The sequence below is a fragment of the Palaemon carinicauda genome, chromosome 26 (genome assembly GCF_036898095.1).
Source record: "Palaemon carinicauda isolate YSFRI2023 chromosome 26, ASM3689809v2, whole genome shotgun sequence".
Taxonomy (NCBI): domain Eukaryota; kingdom Metazoa; phylum Arthropoda; class Malacostraca; order Decapoda; family Palaemonidae; genus Palaemon; species Palaemon carinicauda.
Window position 1 is genome coordinate 83,863,857 of NC_090750.1, and position 18,422 is coordinate 83,882,278.

An 18,422-nucleotide genomic window follows, 5' to 3' on the forward strand; every position below is an offset into this window, starting at 1 on the left:
CTGTACAATAAATTAAAATTCTGGAATAAATATAAAAAACATTATTGTAAAACAGTTAAATGCTGTATACTATACCTGATTATATAGTTTAAAAGCCTTTTTTGTGTATCCAGCTCTTCCACAAGCATTGATTAGCACTTGGTAGCAGTAAACATCTGGCTTAGCATTGGCAGCAGGCATCTCTTCTTCTAATATCTTCAGAGCATCTGCAAGCTAAAATGAAAAATTTGGAAGTAATTTGTATTTTTCCTATATATGCAAACCTGTGCTCTTTACTAAGGATATATTTTTTCAGCGTAACTAAAATCTAGCCATAAACTTTTACACGAGGTGTCAACAATCCTCTACTAGTTAGCAAGGGGTAGACCGGCCACACCACTTACACACTCACCCAGTGATTATGTCAATTCTGATTGCAGGCAGGACTTCTTGGGGGACAGGTGATCGTGGGACAGTATTAGTAAAGAGCTCACGTTTGTAAAAATGACAAATTCGGAGATAATTTGTATTTTTCCTAACCATACAAACCTTAGCTATTTACATTGGGTTTACCTTTTAGCGTAGCTGAAATGGCGAGCCATTAGAATTTAACGAGGGTGTATTACCCCCGCACTAGTTAGCAGGGGGGTAGGGGAGTGGTAGCTAGCTACCCCTCCCCCCCTCACACACCGGTGAACTGCTTCACTTTCACTTAGAAGTAGGACTTGTCTTGGGGGACAGGGCTGGCGGGCAAATATATGTAAATAGCTAAGGTTTGTATGGTTAGGAAAAATACAAATTATCTCCAAATTTGTCATTTGTTCCGTAACCGAAATACAAACCACGCTATTTACATTGGGTGACTTACCCCTTAGGAAGGGGGGAAAGTCCCCAGCCATACTGGCTTTGGCTTTACCCGGGGACTCAGAATCCGAGTGAGTCGCACTCGAGAAAAGGAGTCCCTGCACCTTACAAGTTCCTTGCTCCGCAAGGAAACGTGTGGCCTACATAAGCTTGTGTGAGAAGGAAGAAGTGTGACCCGTCCTAGGCAGTTGACCTGGAGTTCCAGAAGGAACTCTGGGTTAGGACGTTCCCAACACCACTTCGTCAGGGTATGGGGGACGCGACAGTATTGACTCAATACTCGGAACACAAGGAAGCATGGTTTACCTGCAGAGGTTTGAGGTCAGCTATGCAGAGACCAGGATGCTGCTTCCCAGTAGAGGGGATGATGAAGAAAGAAGGAAGGGCCAGACATACTTCTTTCGTTCATGCAGACTAAAACCTGATAACAATACCCTCAACCTTCTGCTACCTGTCCAAAAAGGAGCCTGAGGTTAGACCAGCTGTTGTGTAGCCACCACAGAGCGATAGAAACATATCAATACTCCTGTGGGTCACGTCCTGCAGGAAGCGGGCTGCGAAGGTCATTAGACGCTTCCAGACTCCAGCTTGTAGCACCTGCATCACAGAGTAGAATTACTCGAAGGCGAGGGACGTTGCGATGTATCCGACATCGTGCTGTAGGGCGACGTGACGGGAGAGGGTCTGGATTCAGGTCGAGATGAATGTCCTTGAGTCCGAGCTGAAGAGGTATACTGGTGACTCTCCCCTGTGTCCTTCTTGTGCTCCCAACCCGGCTGCACGTGAGGACAAACTGCAGCTGTTCCCAAAGATAACCCCTCGATTCCTTTACTGGCAATAAGGAGAAGGTTTGGGTCATCTGAAACAGAATGGTGACTCGAAATCTTGAAGGAATTGGACCGAAGGGCCGGGACCTCAAGATTCTGATCTAGCCAACAACTCAGGAGCGAACCTGAATGTTGCCTTCCCCCATTCCTTAGAAAGGGCGGATTCATACAAGACCAAGAGGATTGCTTACACACTGGCCGAGGCCAGAGTGAGCAGGAGCCCCAAGACGGAATACGATCAGAGGCCTGACGTAATGGGTCTTGAGAAGATCTCTTAAGGGACTAAAAAGTCCGAACCTTGCTCCATGTTGGAGGTCTCACTCCGACTGGGGGCAGGGACGTTCGCAGCTTCGCATGAGCGAGGAAAGGTCCAGCGGGAAGGAAAAAGTCTATTCCTTTCAGCCTGAAGGCCAGGGAAAGGCTGAGCGACAGGCTTCACTGCCGAGAGCGGAAAGGAGTTTCCTCCCGCCGAAAAGCAATAAGTTAATTATTGCTGGAGAAGAGGCCTCAAGGGAAGAAGTATCTCTCCCACGACACCAACCACAGAAGACTCTCCACTTCGCCTGGTAGACCCCTGCAGATGACTATCGCAGATGACGCGACCTCCGCCCCGCGACTGTAGCGGGTTGACTCTTCGTGAGGAGGAGGCGTAGTGTCTCCAGGCGTGAAGCCGAAGCGATGCCCCGGCTCGTGAAAGATGTTGTAGTGTAGTTGTTTGTGTAGCCTGTGCCGTGGGAGAAGCTCTCCCGGGAGTTCCCTCAGGGGAAGCAGAGGGTCTGGAAACTGTTCTGCGTATAGTCCCAGTGGAGCTCTCAGGGCCATCGAAAGGTTGACAGACAACCTGGTCTTGTTGAGACCCATTCTCAACAGACAACAAAGGAGGGAAGACGCAGGCGCCGATGTTGTCCCACCATCACCGGAATGCATCTTGCCAAAGAGTCTTGGGGTCTGAGACTGGGGGGAAGAACAGCGGAAGCTTGAAGTTCCAAGCTGTCGCGATCAGGTCCCCCAGGTCAGGACTTGCTGGTTACTAAAGGCCAAAGACCCCCAGGTACACTCTATCTGCGAGGCTCTGCTCAGATAGTCGGAGAGAACATTCCTCTGCCCGGAATGAGCGAGCCGATAGTGGTATTGAGAGGATCTCAAATCATCTCAGTATCTCTACTGCAAGATGCGAAGGTTTGAAAATGCGTCCCTTGCTGGTTGGAATACGCCAGTACCATGAAGTCGTCGCGCACAGAGCGACTCGGCAGGAGCTGTAGGATCTGTAGAGGGGCCAGACTACGGCCCCTAAGCCTGCCTGAATGATGGAGAGGTATCCTTCAGGTCCTGACCATAGGCCTGAACCGGAACATGCCCCCCCCCCTTTCTTTGACGAGTCCGAGAACAGCATAAAAAATGTGGGGAAAGGACGAGAATATCCATTCCCATCAAGAGGTTCCATAGGTCAACGCCCATTGCAGGTCTAAACGTTCCGCTGGTCCAATAGGGGCCAGAAAATCCGGTTAATCATTGCTTTGAAACCAACGGAACATGATATTTTAATTATAAAATAAATTTTTGAATATACTTACCCGGTGAATATATAATAGCTGACGTCTCCGGCGGCTCGACAGAAAAAACACAAAAACTCGCGAGCGATCGCTATGAAGGTTGCGGGTGTGCCCACCAGCGCCAAATATCGGCCAGATACCGCATATACATGTAAACAGCTCCAATTCTTCTCATCCCGCTGGGTCTCTATCGGGGAGGAAGGGGGGCCTTTAATTTATATATTCACCGGGTAAGTATATTCAAAAATTTATTTTATAATTAAAATATCATTTTTAAATATTTAACTTAGCCGGTGAATATATAATAGCTGATTCACACCCATGGTGGTGGGTAGAGACCAGAATTAATAAAGTTTACAGCGTATATGCTTAGAGTTTTTGACAGTTATATCATAACAAAACCCAAATATATATAGGTACCTGGTAAGGAAGTTGACTTAGACGATTACTCTGCCTTGTTAGTCTGTCTTCCTCACGAAGCCCAGCGATCCTCTTAGGATGCTGAAAGACTCCAGGAGCTGAAGTATCAAGGGCTGCAACCCATACAACAGGACCTCATCAAACCCCTAATCTGGGCGCTCTCAAGAAATGACATTTGACCACCCGCCAAATCAACCAGGATGCGAAAGGCTTCTTAGCCTTCCGTACAACCCAAAAACAAGATCAAAAACATTTCAAGAGACAGATTAAAAGGATATTGGAATTAAGGGAATGTAGTGGTAGAACCCTCACCCACTACTGCACTCGCTGCAACGAATGGACCCAGTGTGTAGCAGTCCTCGTAAAGAGTCTGGACATCTTTTAAGTAAAATGACGCGAATACCGACTTGCTTCTCCAAAAGGTCGCGTCCATAATACTTTGCAGAGATCTATTTTGCTTAAAGGCCACGGAAGTTGCTATAGCTCTTACTTCGTGCGTCTTAACCTTAAGCAAGCATCGGTCTTTTTCATTCAAGTGAGAATGAGCCTCTCGTATTAAAAATCTGATAAAATATGACAAAGCATTCTTTGACATAGGCAATGATGGTTTCTTAACTGAGCACCATAATGGCTCAGATCCACCTCGTAAGGACTTAGTACGAGCTAAGTAGAACTTAAGAGCTCTAACTGAACACAGCACTCTTTCAAGTTCGTTGCCTACGATCTCTGACAGGCAAGGTATATCAAAGGACTTAGGCCAAGGACGAGAAGGCAGTTCATTTTTGGCCAGGAAACCAAGTTGAAGTGAACATGTGGCTTTATCTGTAGAAAAGCCGATGTTCTTACTGAAGGCATGAATTTCACTGACCCTTTTAGCCGAAGCCAAGCACACTAGGAAAAGCGTCTTGAGGGTGAGATCCTTCAGGGAGGCTGAATGTAATGGCTCAAACCTGTCTGACATGAGGAACCTTAGGACCACGTCTAAGTTCCATCCAGGAGTTGCCAAACGACGTTCCTTAGAGGTCTCGAAAGACTTAAGGAGATCTTGGAGATCTTTATTGTTGGAAAGATCTAAGCCTCTATGACGAAAGACCGAAGCCAACATGCTCCTGTAGCCCTTAATAGTGGGAGCTGAGAGGGAGCGAACATTTCTCAGATGTAAAAGAAAATCTGCGATTTGGGCTACAGAGGTACTGGAAGAGGACACAGATGCTGACTTGCACCAGTCTCGAAAGACTTCCCACTTCGACTGGTATACTCTGATGGTAGAAGCTCTCCTAGCTCTCGCAATCGCACTGGCTGCCTCCTTCGAAAAGCCTCGAGCTCTTGAGAGTCTCTCGATAGTCTGAAGGCAGTCAGACGAAGCGCGGGGAGGCTTTGATGAACATTCTTTACGTGGGGCTGACGTAAGAGATCTACCCTTAGAGGAAGACTTCTTGGAAAGTCTACCAGCCATTGAAGTACCTCGGTGAACCACTCTCTCGCGGGCCAGAGGGGAGCAACCAACGTCAACCTTGTCCCTTCGTGAGAGGCGAACTTCTGCAGTACCTTGTTGACTATCTTGAATGGTGGGAATGCATATAAGTCCAGATGAGACCAATCCAGTAGAAACGCGTATATGTGGATCGCCTCTGGATCTGGGACTGGTGAGCAATAGATTGGTAACCTTTTGGTCAACGAGGTGGCAAAGAGGTCTATGGTGGGTTGACCCCAAGTCGCCCAAAGACTCTTGCACACGTCCTTGTGGAGGGTCCATTCCGTGGGTATCACCTGACCCCTCCGACTGAGACAGTCTGCCAAGACGTTCAAGTCCCCCTGGATGAATCTCGTCAACAGGGAGATGCCTCGATTTCTTGACCATATGAGAAGGTCCCTTGCGATCTCGTACAGCATGAGGGAGTGTGTGCCTCCTTGCTTGGAGATGTACGCCAAAGCTGTGGTGTTGTCTGAGTTGACCTCTACCACTTTGTTTCGAAGAAAGCTTTCGAATTTCATCAAGGCCAAGTGGACTGCTAATAGCTCCTTGCCGTTGATGTGCATGCTCTTCTGACTTGAGGTCCACAGACCCGAGCATTCCCGACTGTCCAGGGTCGCACCCCAACCCAAATCCGACGCGTCTGAGAACAACACGTGGTTTGGGTTCTTGACTGCTAGGGATAGTCCCTCTCTCAGACTGATATTGCTGTCCCACCATTTCAGGCATGCCTTTACTGGTTCGGAGACTGGGATTGATACCGTCTCTAACGTCTTGTCCTTGTTCCAGTGAGAGGCTAGATGGAACTGGAGAGGCCGAAGGTGTAGTCTCCCTAGCGAGACAAACTGCTCCAGGGATGAGAGAGTCCCTACGAGACTCATCCAACTCCTGACTGAACAACGTTCTCTTTTCAGCATTAGTTGGACTTTGAGCAGGGCTTGTTCTATTCGGGTGGCAGACGGAAAAGCCCGAAAAACTGGACTGCGAATCTCCATCCCCAAAAATAGAATAGTCTGTGATGGGATCAGTTGGGACTTTTCTAGGTTGACCAAAAGTCCCAACTCCTTGGCCAGACCCAACGTCCAATGTAGATCCTGCAGACAGCGATGACTGGACGATGCTCTGAGAAGCCAGTCGTCCAAGTACAGGGAGGCTCGGATTTCCGATAGATGGAGGAATTTTGCTACAATCCTCATGAGCCTCGTAAACACGAGAGGAGCAGGACTGAGGCCAAAGCACAGGGCTCGAAACTGGTACACCACATTCCTGTAAACAAACCTCAGAAACGGTTGGGAATCCGGGTGTATAGGAATGTGGAAGTACGCATCTCGTAGGTCGAGAGAGACCATCTAGTCTCCCTCTCTGACCGCTGCTAAGACGGACTTCGTGGTCTCCATCGTGAATTTTGTTTTTGTAACAAAAACGTTGAGCGCACTGACGTCTAGCACCGGTCTCCAACCTCCTGTATGCTTTGGGACTAGGAAGAGACGGTTGTAAAACCCCGGTGATTGAAGGTCCGAGACTTTCACCACCGCTCCCTTCTCTAGCAACAGAGACACTTCTTGATTTAGGGCTTGTCTCTTTGACTCCTCTCGGTACCTGGGAGAGAGGTCTATGGGAATTGTTACTAGAGGAGGTTTGCGTACAAACGGTATTTTGTACCCTTCTCTGAGCAACAGAACAGACTCTTGGTCTGCATCCCTCTTCTCCCAGGCCTGCCAGAAGCTCTTCAATCTGGCACCTACTGCTGTCTGAGGCTGTGGGCAGTCAGACTCTGCCACGGGAGGACTTGGCTCCTCTCTTCTTACCTCTCTTTCCCTCGGCACGAGAGCTTCCCCTGCTGGGAGCTCTGCCATGAAAGGGCGGGATAAATCTAGATGCAGGAGTCTCGATCCTGGGTCTCACAGCAAAGGATGAAGAAGGAGCCCTTTTGCGAGCAGAGGACGCCATCAGGTCATGGGTGTCCTTCTGCACAAGCGAAGCAGCTATATCCTTAACCAGCTGTTGCGGAAACAAGGCCGCTGATAAGGGAGCAAAGAGCAGTTCCGATCTCTGACAGGGAGTAACTCCTGCCGAAAGGAAAGAACAAAGGGTTTCTCGCTTCTTTAAGACTCCCGACGTAAAGGTGGAGGCGAGCTCATTGGAGCCATCGCGGATGGCTTTATCCATACAGGACATGATAAGTAAGGAAACATCTTGGTCGGCAGACGAGATCTTCCTACTTAAAGCTCCTAATGCCCAGTCATGAAAGTTAAACACTTCAAAGGCCCTGTATACGCCTTTAAGCAGATGGTCAAGGTCCGAGGAGGACCAACAAATCTTCGAGCGTCTCATGGCCAGGCGACGGGGAGAGTCTACGAGGCTTGAGAAGTCACCCTGGGCAGAGGCAGGGACTCCCAAGCCGAGAACTTCTCCCGTGTCATACCAGACGCTCGATCTAGAAGCAAGCTTAGAAGGAGGGAAGGCAAAGGCCGTCTTCCCCAAACTCCTCCTGGTATCCAACCAGTCGCCTAGAAGACGTAAAGCCCTCTTGGAAGAGCGAGAAAGCACTAGCTTAGTAAAGGCTGGCTTGGTAGCAGGTAAGCCTAGAGCAAACTCAGACGGAGGCGAACGAGGAGCAACAGCAACAAAGTGATCTGGAAAAAGATCCTTGAAAATCATCATGATCTTCTTAAAGTCCATCGAAGGAGGAACCGCCTTAGGTTCATCTACATCTGAAGGATTATCATCAGGATGAGGATCAGCAACGTCCTCATCTGAAGGAGCTTCGTCCGATAACTGCTGAGTTACAAGCAAGGGCGAGACCTGCCTTGGTGGCAATGCTTGACAAGCAGAGTCCACACGCACCGGAGCATCAGTAGCAGTCCAGGACGCTACGTCATGTAACTGCTTAACAGCCTGACTGTCAACAACAACAGGAGCGGGAGGACGCTCGACGTCAACTCGAGACTGCCTTGACTGCCTAGACTGAGCAGTCAAAACAACTCTTGACTGCAGTGCTTGACGCTCAACGTCAAAACAAGTCAACTTCGCTGGTTGGCGAACGTCCTGAACGTCAACAAGAGCATTCGGCAGCGGCTGAACGTCCACATGCGGCTGAAAGTCAACACGGGACTGCATCGAGTGAGGCTCTACAAAACGTGACTGACGTGACATTGTAACGCCAACGTCAACAGGACGAGCAAAGGCTCGTTTGGGCGGCTGACGGCCAGGATCTCGATCAGCTAAGCGGCGAGGATCATCGTGAACCTTTTCAGCAGAATAGTCCTCCATAAGAGAGGCAAGCTTATTCTGCATGTCTTGCAGTACAACCCATTTAGGATCAACGGGAATGGGTGCGGTAAGAGACGAGGGTAACGTCTGTGACTGCAAAACATTGCCTACACTAAGACTCTCGGAGCCTGTGTTACGCTTCTGTTTAGGCGGCGAGCAGTCTTCCGATGACTGCACAGGGTCAGAGCTGTCCCAATGGCTACAACCAGGATGCTGGACCTGTCCTGAAGGGACTGACTTTCGCTTTAAGGGTCTCGAAACCTTGCTCCACGGTTTCTTACGCGAAAAGCCTTCGGATGACGAGGAGAAAACCGTCTCGCTCGTCTTATGGTAGGGGCGGTCTTGACGAGACACGCCTGAAACCATAGAGGGAACGTCTGTTCGTTGGTTAAAGCCTCTCGAACCCATAAGTCCTACGACATTACTTCTCCCTGGGGCTTGGGAGCTTGCAAGAGGTCTCGGACTAGGCGAACGACAGGCACGAACAGACGAACCCTCGGTCGCAACACTGATAACACTTTGCGCACTAATCACTTTCCCACGATTTTCTAATGTGGCACTCTGACACTTTAACTCTTTTACGTCCGCCATGAGTTGATTACGGTCCGTAGCTAACGACTCAACTCTCTCGCCCAAAGCATGAATGGCACGTAACATATCCCGCATTGATGGTTCCTGAGTGGTAGTAGAGGGTTCAGGCACAACTACTACAGGGGAAGGATTAGGTTCAGGGGCATGGGAGGAGGAAAATTCTAACGATCTAGAGGAACTTCTCCTCACCCTATCTCTCTCTAGCTTACGAGAATACTTGTCAAACTCAAGCCAATCGAATTCCGAAAGGCCCACGCACTCCTCACACCGATCTCCTAATTGACAGGTTTTACCCCGACAATTAGAACACACAGCATGTGGGTCGAGAGAGGCCTTTGCAAGACGCTTATTGCAATCCCTAGCATTACATTTACGAAATCTAGGAATTGGAGAAGGGTCAGCCATTTTGAAAAGTCAAAGAAAGTCCAAAAAACAATCCAAAGTCATCAACAATTAAATCTATCCAAAAAAGAGTTCAAGAGTTTAAGTTGAAGATAAAACACCTGCACTGCGAAAGCTCAAACCAAAAGGAAGTACCTCACCAAGACTGTTGAAAAACTCCAGGTTAACAGCGAGTAATGGAACACTTTGTCGATTAGATCGACAGAGAAGAATTGGAGCTGTTTACATGTATATGCGGTATCTGGCCGATAGTTGGCGCTGGTGGGCACACCCGCAACCTTCATAGCGATCGCTCGCGAGTTTTTGTGTTTTTTCTGTCGAGCCGCCGGAGACGTCAGCTATTATATATTCACCGGCTAAGTTAAATATTTAAAATTGGGCCGCCCCACAGGGAACTTATCCTGAGGCGACCGTTCGGGACTTTAGACGGGTCAATGAGGAAAAGAGACCTAGGAAACGTTCCAAGGTAGGGCTGAAAGCTCTGCTTGACTGAGAACAGGAACTGCGACTCTCCTCAGCCTTGCCACAGTCAACTGAAGGGAAGGCTCGGAGGAGGAGGCAACAGCATCTGGCGTCCCCAGGTGATCACCCATCCAAGTACCGACCAGACCCAACGTTGCTTAACCTCGCTGGACGGACGAGAAGCAGTGTTTCCAACGTGGTAAGGCCGTTGACTCAATATCATGGCTAGATACTCCAGATGTTGAGGCAGAAGTAGAGAAGGCTCCTAGCAAATTACCATGATCCCTCACTCATGGTAAGGATCCGGAAGCTTGTCCCGGCGTTGAAGAAGGTCGAACCCGAGCCTACCGGAGTTGACCAGACCTCCAAAAGGCGAAGGAGGCAGAAGCCTGCTCCTGAGTGGCCATGAGGAAAGCAGGGAGAGTTCTCTGGGGAAAAACCTGCGATGCCGCGGCGGGATCGCCACACCGCATCTTAAGTCTAGGCTGAATTCCAAGAGCTTCCTGGAAGATGGATGGAATGGAAACTGAAAGTACCCGTCCTTCCGATCCAGGGCCTAAGGAGTCCTGCCGCCTCGTTACCAGCCTGATCGATTCCGCTGTTCCATGCTGGACGAAGTTTGCTCGACAAACTTGATCAGAGCTGAGAGGTCGACTACGGAATTCCCGTCTCAGATGCTTTCCTACGAGAAAGGATCGACTGAAGAAGCCGGGGGGTGAAGCCATCGACGACCCTATGGAGGACCTACTCCTAAGGCATGGATCATTCTGCCCAAACGGGCAGAACTCTTGCCGACCCCATGGCATAGAGGTTCAGTGACACTGAATTCACTGACAGAGACGGCAGGCGCGATATCCTTGGCTGATCACGGAGATCGTGCAGGAATCGGCATCGGGAAGCTGTTATCCGGATGAGTAACCTTAGGCATCCTCCCAGCGTGAGACCTGCAAGGGGGAGGTTGCCAATCCTAGAGTTCGTGAACTCTGCCACTCCCTCTAGGATTATGACCCCCCCCGGGAGAGACTCCCGTGCTACCTGTTCCTGACAAGAGGGGACTGCTATTGGACACCTTGTCTTAGCTGCCGTAGCCGGTCCGATAACTTAGGCCGACGAGGCTGAAAGAAAGAGGCGCTGGAGGCCTGCAGGGTCTGGAAGAAAACGCCTTGGAGGAGTGAAAACGGAAGTCGACTTCCTCCGCACAACTGCTGTCCATGTCTTTGTCCTTGGGCTCAAACAAGCTCTTCCCAAGGATGGAAGAGTGTCTGAGCTGATCGACATCCACGGATGAGACACCCGAGAGGAAGCCCTCGGTCACTGCGTCTAGATGGTCCAGCATCAGCTTGCCCGCAAGTTCGAAACTTGGCGACGAAACGCCAAGGTGCTTGAGCCCGAGGGGAGGAAAGTACCCATGATCTTCCTGGAGCTTCCTTGTACAAAACCTCGGGTCGCAACCGAGGAGGGAAAGGACCTGGTAAGCCCCTTTCACGCGATGGAGAAGAGGAAGGGGTAAACCAGTCACCCCTTGGCCGACGGAGAAATCTCGAACGGAAAGCTCCCTGGCAAAACCCTTCCAGGGAATGACGAGGAAGGGCTAACCCAGGTTCTGGAAAGAAGAATGTTGCTCAGACCTCCCTGAAGATTCTTCCTGCTCTTGCATGTGCCATGCTCTGTGTTTACGGGGTGAAGACCGTGTTCTGGAAATACGCTCCAGAAGACTCGCCAGGCTGGCCATGTTGCGAAACCCCGACGGGAATCGCGGTCGCAATCGCCCTGGCGCTCGCGCGATGGTAAATCAATGGTTTGCGCGTGGCCGAACGTGGAAGCGCCCATGCGCGGGCAAGCAGGAGCGCAGACAAAAGTGCGCGAAGGAGCGCAGAAGGAGGGCGAGCGTGGTAGGAAGGGTGAGAGCTGGTGGTCGGCGAGCGATGACCCGTAGGCGAGCAATGGATACTGCAAGAATCAAGCCGACGTTCGCGCGACGGAGCACCGCCGGTCCGCGCGACGGAGCACCGCCGGTCCGCGCGACGGAGCACCGCCGGTCCGCGCGACGGAGCACCGCCGGTCCGCGCGACGGAGCACCGCCGGTCCGCGCGACGGAGCACCGCCGGTCCGCGCGACGGAGCACCGCCGGTCCGCGCGACGGAGCACCGCCGGTCCGCGCGACGGAGCACCGCCGGTCCGCGCGACGGAGCACCGCCGGTCCGCGCGACGGAGCACCGCCGGTCCGCGCGACGGAACACTGTCGGTCCACGCGACGGAACACAGTTGGTCCGCGCGATGGAGTACCGTTGGTTCGCGCGCGGGCGAACATTGGAGCACACCGCGCATGAGCGTAGGCGCGCGGGCACGTGAGCGTGCGGTCGCGCGGGCACGTAGGCACATGGGCGCGCGGGTGAGCGCAGGCGGTCGGGAGACCGATGGCGCGTAGGCGGGCTATGGCGCGTTGACGAGCGATGGTGCGTTTTGGCGAGCGGTGGTACGTTAACAAAACTCTAGCGCGCAGGCGAAGAATCGCGCGGGCGCGTAGGCGATCGCTAACGCGTAAGAGACTAGGGATGGTTAGCGCGCATCGCGCTAACAGAAGGCGCGCAGGTGCATCAGGAAGATGAGCGCTGAAGCAAGCTGTTAATCAGGCGATCCTGGACGGTCAGAAAAAACCGTTGGCGCCCATTGGTGCGTGGCAGAAAAGGGCGCGCAGATGTGCGCTGGCGATTGAAGAAAGCTGGCGCACAGAAGGACAGAAGTAAAGGTGAGCGCTGGCGAGCAGGAGGAAGATCTACGGCAAGACTCAGCTACCGGAGATCGTGGTCCACAGCAGGCGAGCGCTAGATCGCTACCGATGGTGTCCAGGGGAACTGACACGCGTGGCAGATCGATGGCGATCGTTGACGCGTAGGAGATCGCTGACGAGCAGGAGATCGCTGACGAGCAGGCGAACGTTGACGCGTCTGTGGTCGCTGGCGAGCTGGTGATCGCTGGCGAGCAGAGGGCAACGCGTGGAATCCTGTGCGTAGAAGAAGAGTCCTTGTCCAAGACCTGAACCGAAGTTCTAGATCGCGAGGGTGCACAGGGCGCATAACAGGAACCAACAGGAACAGCAGAGACGATCATCAGGAGAGCGCTGACGAACAGGAGAGCGCTAGCGATCAGGAAAGCGCTGATGAGCAGGAGAGCGCCTGTGCGCTAACACTGAGCAGGAGAGAGCCTGTGCACTAACACTGAGCAGGAGAGAACACTGCAGAAGGGCGCGCAGGGGAACCCTGACACGCAAGGGAAGCAACCCCGTGGGAGGCAACCCTTTGCCCCGAAAGGATCGTTGTCTGTCGGGAGACTGATGTCCATCGGAAGACCGTTGTCCGTCGGAAGACCGTTGCCCGTCGGAAGACGAGGTCAGACTGCTGTCCATCTGCACCAGGGGCGGAAGGTCAAGAAGAAGGAACTGCAGGCTGCATATGGAGATTAAAAAAGGCTCCTCTTAGCACCCTTATAGGGAGATGGGAGGCCCTTACGACGTAGCGGACGGTGAGCCTTACGGCGAAGGCGGCCAACAGCAACAACAGCAGAAGAGTCCTCCGAAGAGGAGTCTCTATGAGTGTACTCTCTCGCGAACGAAAGAGAAACTCTTCGTAGAAGAGACGGGTCAGCCAGTGACCTAAAATGAGCAATCCTCCGAAGAGGGGCTCCTGCAGTTGCCCAGCCCCTTGAGCGTAACTGCAGGTGCGACCGCTCAGCACCAAGAGCATAGTCGCACGAAAAAAAGGCAAGAGAAGAACCCCCCAAAGGGAAAAAACTCAAGCCTGGACAGGAAAACTTCCCTCGGAAGGAAAGTTACCCACCCAAGGAGGCGAGCCTCCTGAGTGTTCTAAAATGAACTGGAGAGCCGTCAATCGTCACGGGAGTACTTCCAGGAGAAGGAGACACGCCCCTGACGAAGATCTATAGGGGAGGCAGCAACAGCCGAATCCCCAGGCCTCAACAAGACAGCTCACTCCGTTGTCACATTACATAAACGAACTAGATCAGTAACTGTGAAAAATAAAACAAAAATCATTAGTTACTTTCATTCACCCGGGAAGGCTCCGAAGAGGAAATCCCGAGGGAAAGGAACACAAGAATTACACAACAGGCACGTGCCTTCACAACCACTTACACTCACGGAAGTAGAGCTGTAACCAAAACAGAATTATAACAATTATAATTATGTAACTATGTAATAATGTAATTTAAAAATGAACACTAAAGAAAGAACAAAAACCCCGAAAGGAATCGTTCTACAAAGCTGAAAAATCAACAAATACAATTAGATTCATAAACTAATTGGGACCAAACGTACGGCGTAGCAACCCCCCACACGGGAAGGAAGCTACTAAGGCGTAGTAAAAGTAACGTAGTAAATGGGTGAACGACCTCAAAGAGAGAGAGAGAGAGAAAGACCGAAGTGAAACTCGATCGCGACCCATGAAATTACACCATGGTGGCCTAACTGCCGAGGGCTCCACGGAGATATCGTACACTACACACACAAGCACAACTCTGAAAAGGAAACTTACTGATTTCTATACTCAAATTTATACATACACACGGAAAAATGTTTACATATATATTGAGAAAAAGAAAAGTACAGTAAGTGATTAAGTAAAGACAAAACAAACAATGGCTGCCAAGCGAGGACAAAGACAGAGACGTCTGTCCATGTTCGAGCCAAAAGTGAAAGTGAAGCAGTTCACCGGTGTGTGAGGGGGGAGGGGTAGCTAGCTACCACTCCCCTACCCCACTGCTAACTAGCTCGGGGGTAATACACCCTCGTTAAATTCTAATGGCTCGCCATTTCAGCTACGCTATAAGGTAAACCCAATGTAAATAGCGTGGTTTGTATTTCGGTTACGGAACAAATAAGGGTTTACAGGAGAGTGAGAAAGCAAGTCTTCACTATACCGAGTCCAAAACAAAAGTGATGTAGATCACTGGGTATGTGTGAGCAGGGTGGTCAGTTTACACCACCGCTAACTAGCACAGGGTCATTGATAACTCGCATAAAAATCTATGGCTAGATTCCAGCTATGCGAAAACATACAGTATAGCCATAGTAAAGAGCGAATGGTTTGTATTAGGGTAGGAACAATGAACAATTCATTGCCAAACTTATGCAAAAAATACTTCTTCCTATATTGGAAGTGCAAGCACATTAAATTCTTTTACTCAATAAAGTATGACATTATAGCAATTTTTACAATTTCAGATTAAATACAGATTAAATACTAAAAAGAATTTAAGAAGTGTGAGTATATTTTCACAAATTTTGATGCAAATGCTTTGGAATAAATATGTATTGAGCAATTTACTAACCTTCCTTTCATTACAAAGTTTCTTCATCCGGTTTCCATAGTAAACAGGAGAATGTCTCCTTTCAAGTTGTGCTTCTTCATACTTCCTCTGCCTCTCGTCTCCTTCGTCTCCCGATTCATCTTCATACAGGTCTTTAGGTGGAGAAAGTGTACCAAATGGTTCATCAGTAGAATCTTGGGTTAGAAGTTCAGTACCAGTGTTCTGTTTACCCCTCCCAAGTCTTTTTTTCCTATCAAATTTTTCATTAAAAGTTCTTAATCTTGCACCTGAATTACTAGACAAGTAATGATGTAACTCCTCCTCATCATCATCTTCTACTAAATTCTGAGACAATCTCTGTACCTTTTCATTTTCAGCACTTTTAAAGCTCTGCCAAATTTTAATCGGATCTTTAAGCTCGACATCTTCAATGGGGTTTGAAGCAGTTGTCAAAGTGTTCTCCTTACTTTCGGGTACTAGAGAGTTGTTCAACCAAGCATTCCTTGAAGCATACTTTGGAAATCTTGTCCTCCTATTAAATTCTAATGCTGAGATTGAGTCTGATCTCACTTTTGTTTGTTTGAATAGCTTCTGTTCCTTATGGTCAGGAGGTGACTTTTTCGGAGATACATCATTTATTTTATTTTCTTCGTAAAATTTTGAGTTTGGATCAGATGACAGTAACCCGAAAGAAGGCTCTTCATTCTCAATGGAATCAGCACATCTTGAAGACAAGGAAACCTCTCTGTGCAAGGAAGTGTTGCTTAATGCACAAGCTGCATGTTTCAGTGATTTACACCATCGAATATTTCCTTTGACAACGTACATTTTGGCTTCCTTCTAAAATCCTAAAGAGAAAAAATATCAGCCATTAACCAAAATGATGGTAAGCAGACATGATAAGTTAATAATGTACACAGTTTCATAAACAAAAGTTGAAAGACCACAAAGTTTCTTTCACATTCAAGTTATTTATGGTTTCAAAATATAAAGAATTTTTATAATCAAATCTAACATATCTATACATATTCTATTTTCAAGTTGTTTCTACTTGAAGCTTTGTCAGCTTCTACCCCAAAATAAAAATCTCCCGTTCTCTCTCCACTCTGTGAACCTCGAGGCTATCTAGCAGTTGAGAGAAACTAGCTAGTCGATGATACAACATACAGAATTAGCTCCTACTTTTCAGTTAATAAAGTTGAAAACCCGATTGTTAGTCTCTTAACGTCTCTGATCAGAGGGGAGGAGGGGAGCAGGTAATGAATATCAAGCGAGTATATAAAATAATTTTATCATCAATAATCTTTTTATCTTTAAGAATCCCTCCTGGTGTTCAAAGCTGGAATAAAACTTCTAGAATGCTGTGTAGTTTTGAGCCTTACGGTGGAGAAGGCCTCTTTAATGGGAATTTGGGCATGGGGTGAAGCACTGGGACACGGGAGGCCATTCGCAGTATATATGCAACAGAGAAAACCGCAGACTTAACGTGATTAAATATTCAAGGGGCTAGATGGAAAAAGGACGGAAAAAATTAGAACAGGCATAGTAAAATACAGAGCCTTTGTATATCAGCGGACAGTTCCTCCTGCGTGCATAAAAAATTGGCACCAAGTAACCTAAACTTCCTCCCCTAACCTAACCTGCAAGCCATATCCTTCGACCCCCCTTAAGCTGCCGTATTCTTTGTCAGCCGTCATCATACGAACAGGTGATACATACATCCCTAAAATATTAAAAGACGGGTGCTACTAGGGGTCAAAAGCACTGAAGAAAAGACTTTCAAAGCACCAATGACACCGACCTAGTGCTGTTGAGGTAGCTTTTAACTAATAATGATACATCAGATTGTCAGTATTTACCATACTTTAACAAAATAGGAGGCTAGTTTTAAAATTTACGAAATACGATTTGGAGTTACCTTACTAGGAGGGAGGAAGGTTTGGAATCAAACACAGTTGAGACAGGGTAAACTAAAGGTAGTCGACTGTAGAAGGGGGGGGGTCCCCCCGTATGCAAATAGGTAAGGCTACGACTCTTAAGTTAGGTAAGGTTTGGTGGGAAACCTTATGTTGGGTAGTGTTTAGGTGTTTGTTCCCATTTTATTTTATTTTTTTCATAATTTTGAAGTATTACAATCGATCTGTTCCAACAAACTACAGAGACTCATATTTCGTAAATAGTAAAACTAGCTTCACAATGTCGTATTTCACTCAAAGATAAACATAAAGAAAAACGATTTGATAAGTTTACGCCTGTCTACCCCAATGGTTTCATTGTATATTATTACAACACAATAGTTTACCAATTAATAATGCACATAACCACAAACGTCAAATAATTTAGTAGTTTCCTAAAAATTCTCTGCAGGAGCAAGTTCAGGACTTCCGGTCGGATGGAATAGTTTGCGGCCACTCTATCGACTAATAAAAAGTTGCAAAGCTTCTTACTTTATACAATTTTGTGATAAAGTTAAAAAGAAGAGAGTTTTGGGGTTTGGCCGTCATTATACGTAAAACTAATTTCTATTTTATCCTTTTCTACAATAGAATAAATTAGGGTAATACCCTGTTAAGTTTTTATCATATTGACTACCTGTCCTAATGTGTGGCATTTTAAAACTCTTCTTTCAGATTTTGCAACATATCCACTCATATCCTGATCTCTTAATATTTTCAAATTTTGGGCATGAAAATAATTTTCTGTATTTTTCATTCTTCTTTGCATAAGTAAAAACCACTATTTTGATAGATGGTTGTATGATAAAAGAAATAAAATATTACAAATGGCGGATGAGAGTTGTAGTCAATGAAGCAGCATTCTGGTATTTCAAAAGGATGAAATATAGATGGATATAGGGCACGCACTATAGCTTCCATTATAATTTAATTAGTAGAGATTTATATAGGTACTCGATTAAAAATCGGGTAGCAATGGGAATTGTTGGAGAGATAAAAAAGAATTTTAACGTTATTGTACAAACCTTTAGGTTAAAAACGGGTAGCATAACTGCGCTTTAGTAAAATCCATTTTACTCTCGCCAGCATTCTCATCTTCCAATTTTAAGAAATATTGTTTTGTTCAGTACTATGAAACTCATAAAGCATATTAAAAACAATTGTATCATTCGAATTTTGGAACTCTCTCTCTCTCTCTCTCTCTCTCTCTCTCTCTCTCTCTCTCTCTCTCTCTCTCTCTCTCTCTCTCTCTCTCTCTCTCTCTCTCATATATATATATATATATATATATATATAT

The 18,422-nt window shown here is 48.0% G+C and overlaps 1 protein-coding gene and 1 pseudogene across 3 annotated transcripts in view; both read right to left on the reverse strand.

The window, feature by feature from the left end:
- The window catches only part of LOC137619638 (pentatricopeptide repeat-containing protein 1, mitochondrial), a 44,658-nt gene extending 27,053 nt beyond the window's left edge, over positions 1-17,605 (reverse strand). Inside the window, exons 1-3 of one of the 3 annotated variants that reach the window (XM_068349839.1) lie at positions 17,500-17,605; positions 15,192-16,018; positions 76-213 (exon numbers count right to left, since the gene is read on the reverse strand). In XM_068349839.1, coding sequence (XP_068205940.1) covers positions 76-213; positions 15,192-15,998 — 945 coding nt within the window. In that variant the 5' untranslated portion in view covers positions 15,999-16,018; positions 17,500-17,605. Of the gene's footprint in view, positions 1-75; positions 214-15,191; positions 16,019-17,088; positions 17,111-17,472 lie in introns of those variants that run through there. The other 2 variants (XM_068349838.1, XM_068349840.1) reach the window with 2 other exon arrangements.
- LOC137620378 (5S ribosomal RNA) lies at positions 9,940-10,058 on the reverse strand (annotated as a pseudogene).
- Positions 17,606-18,422: the final 817 nt, after the last annotated feature.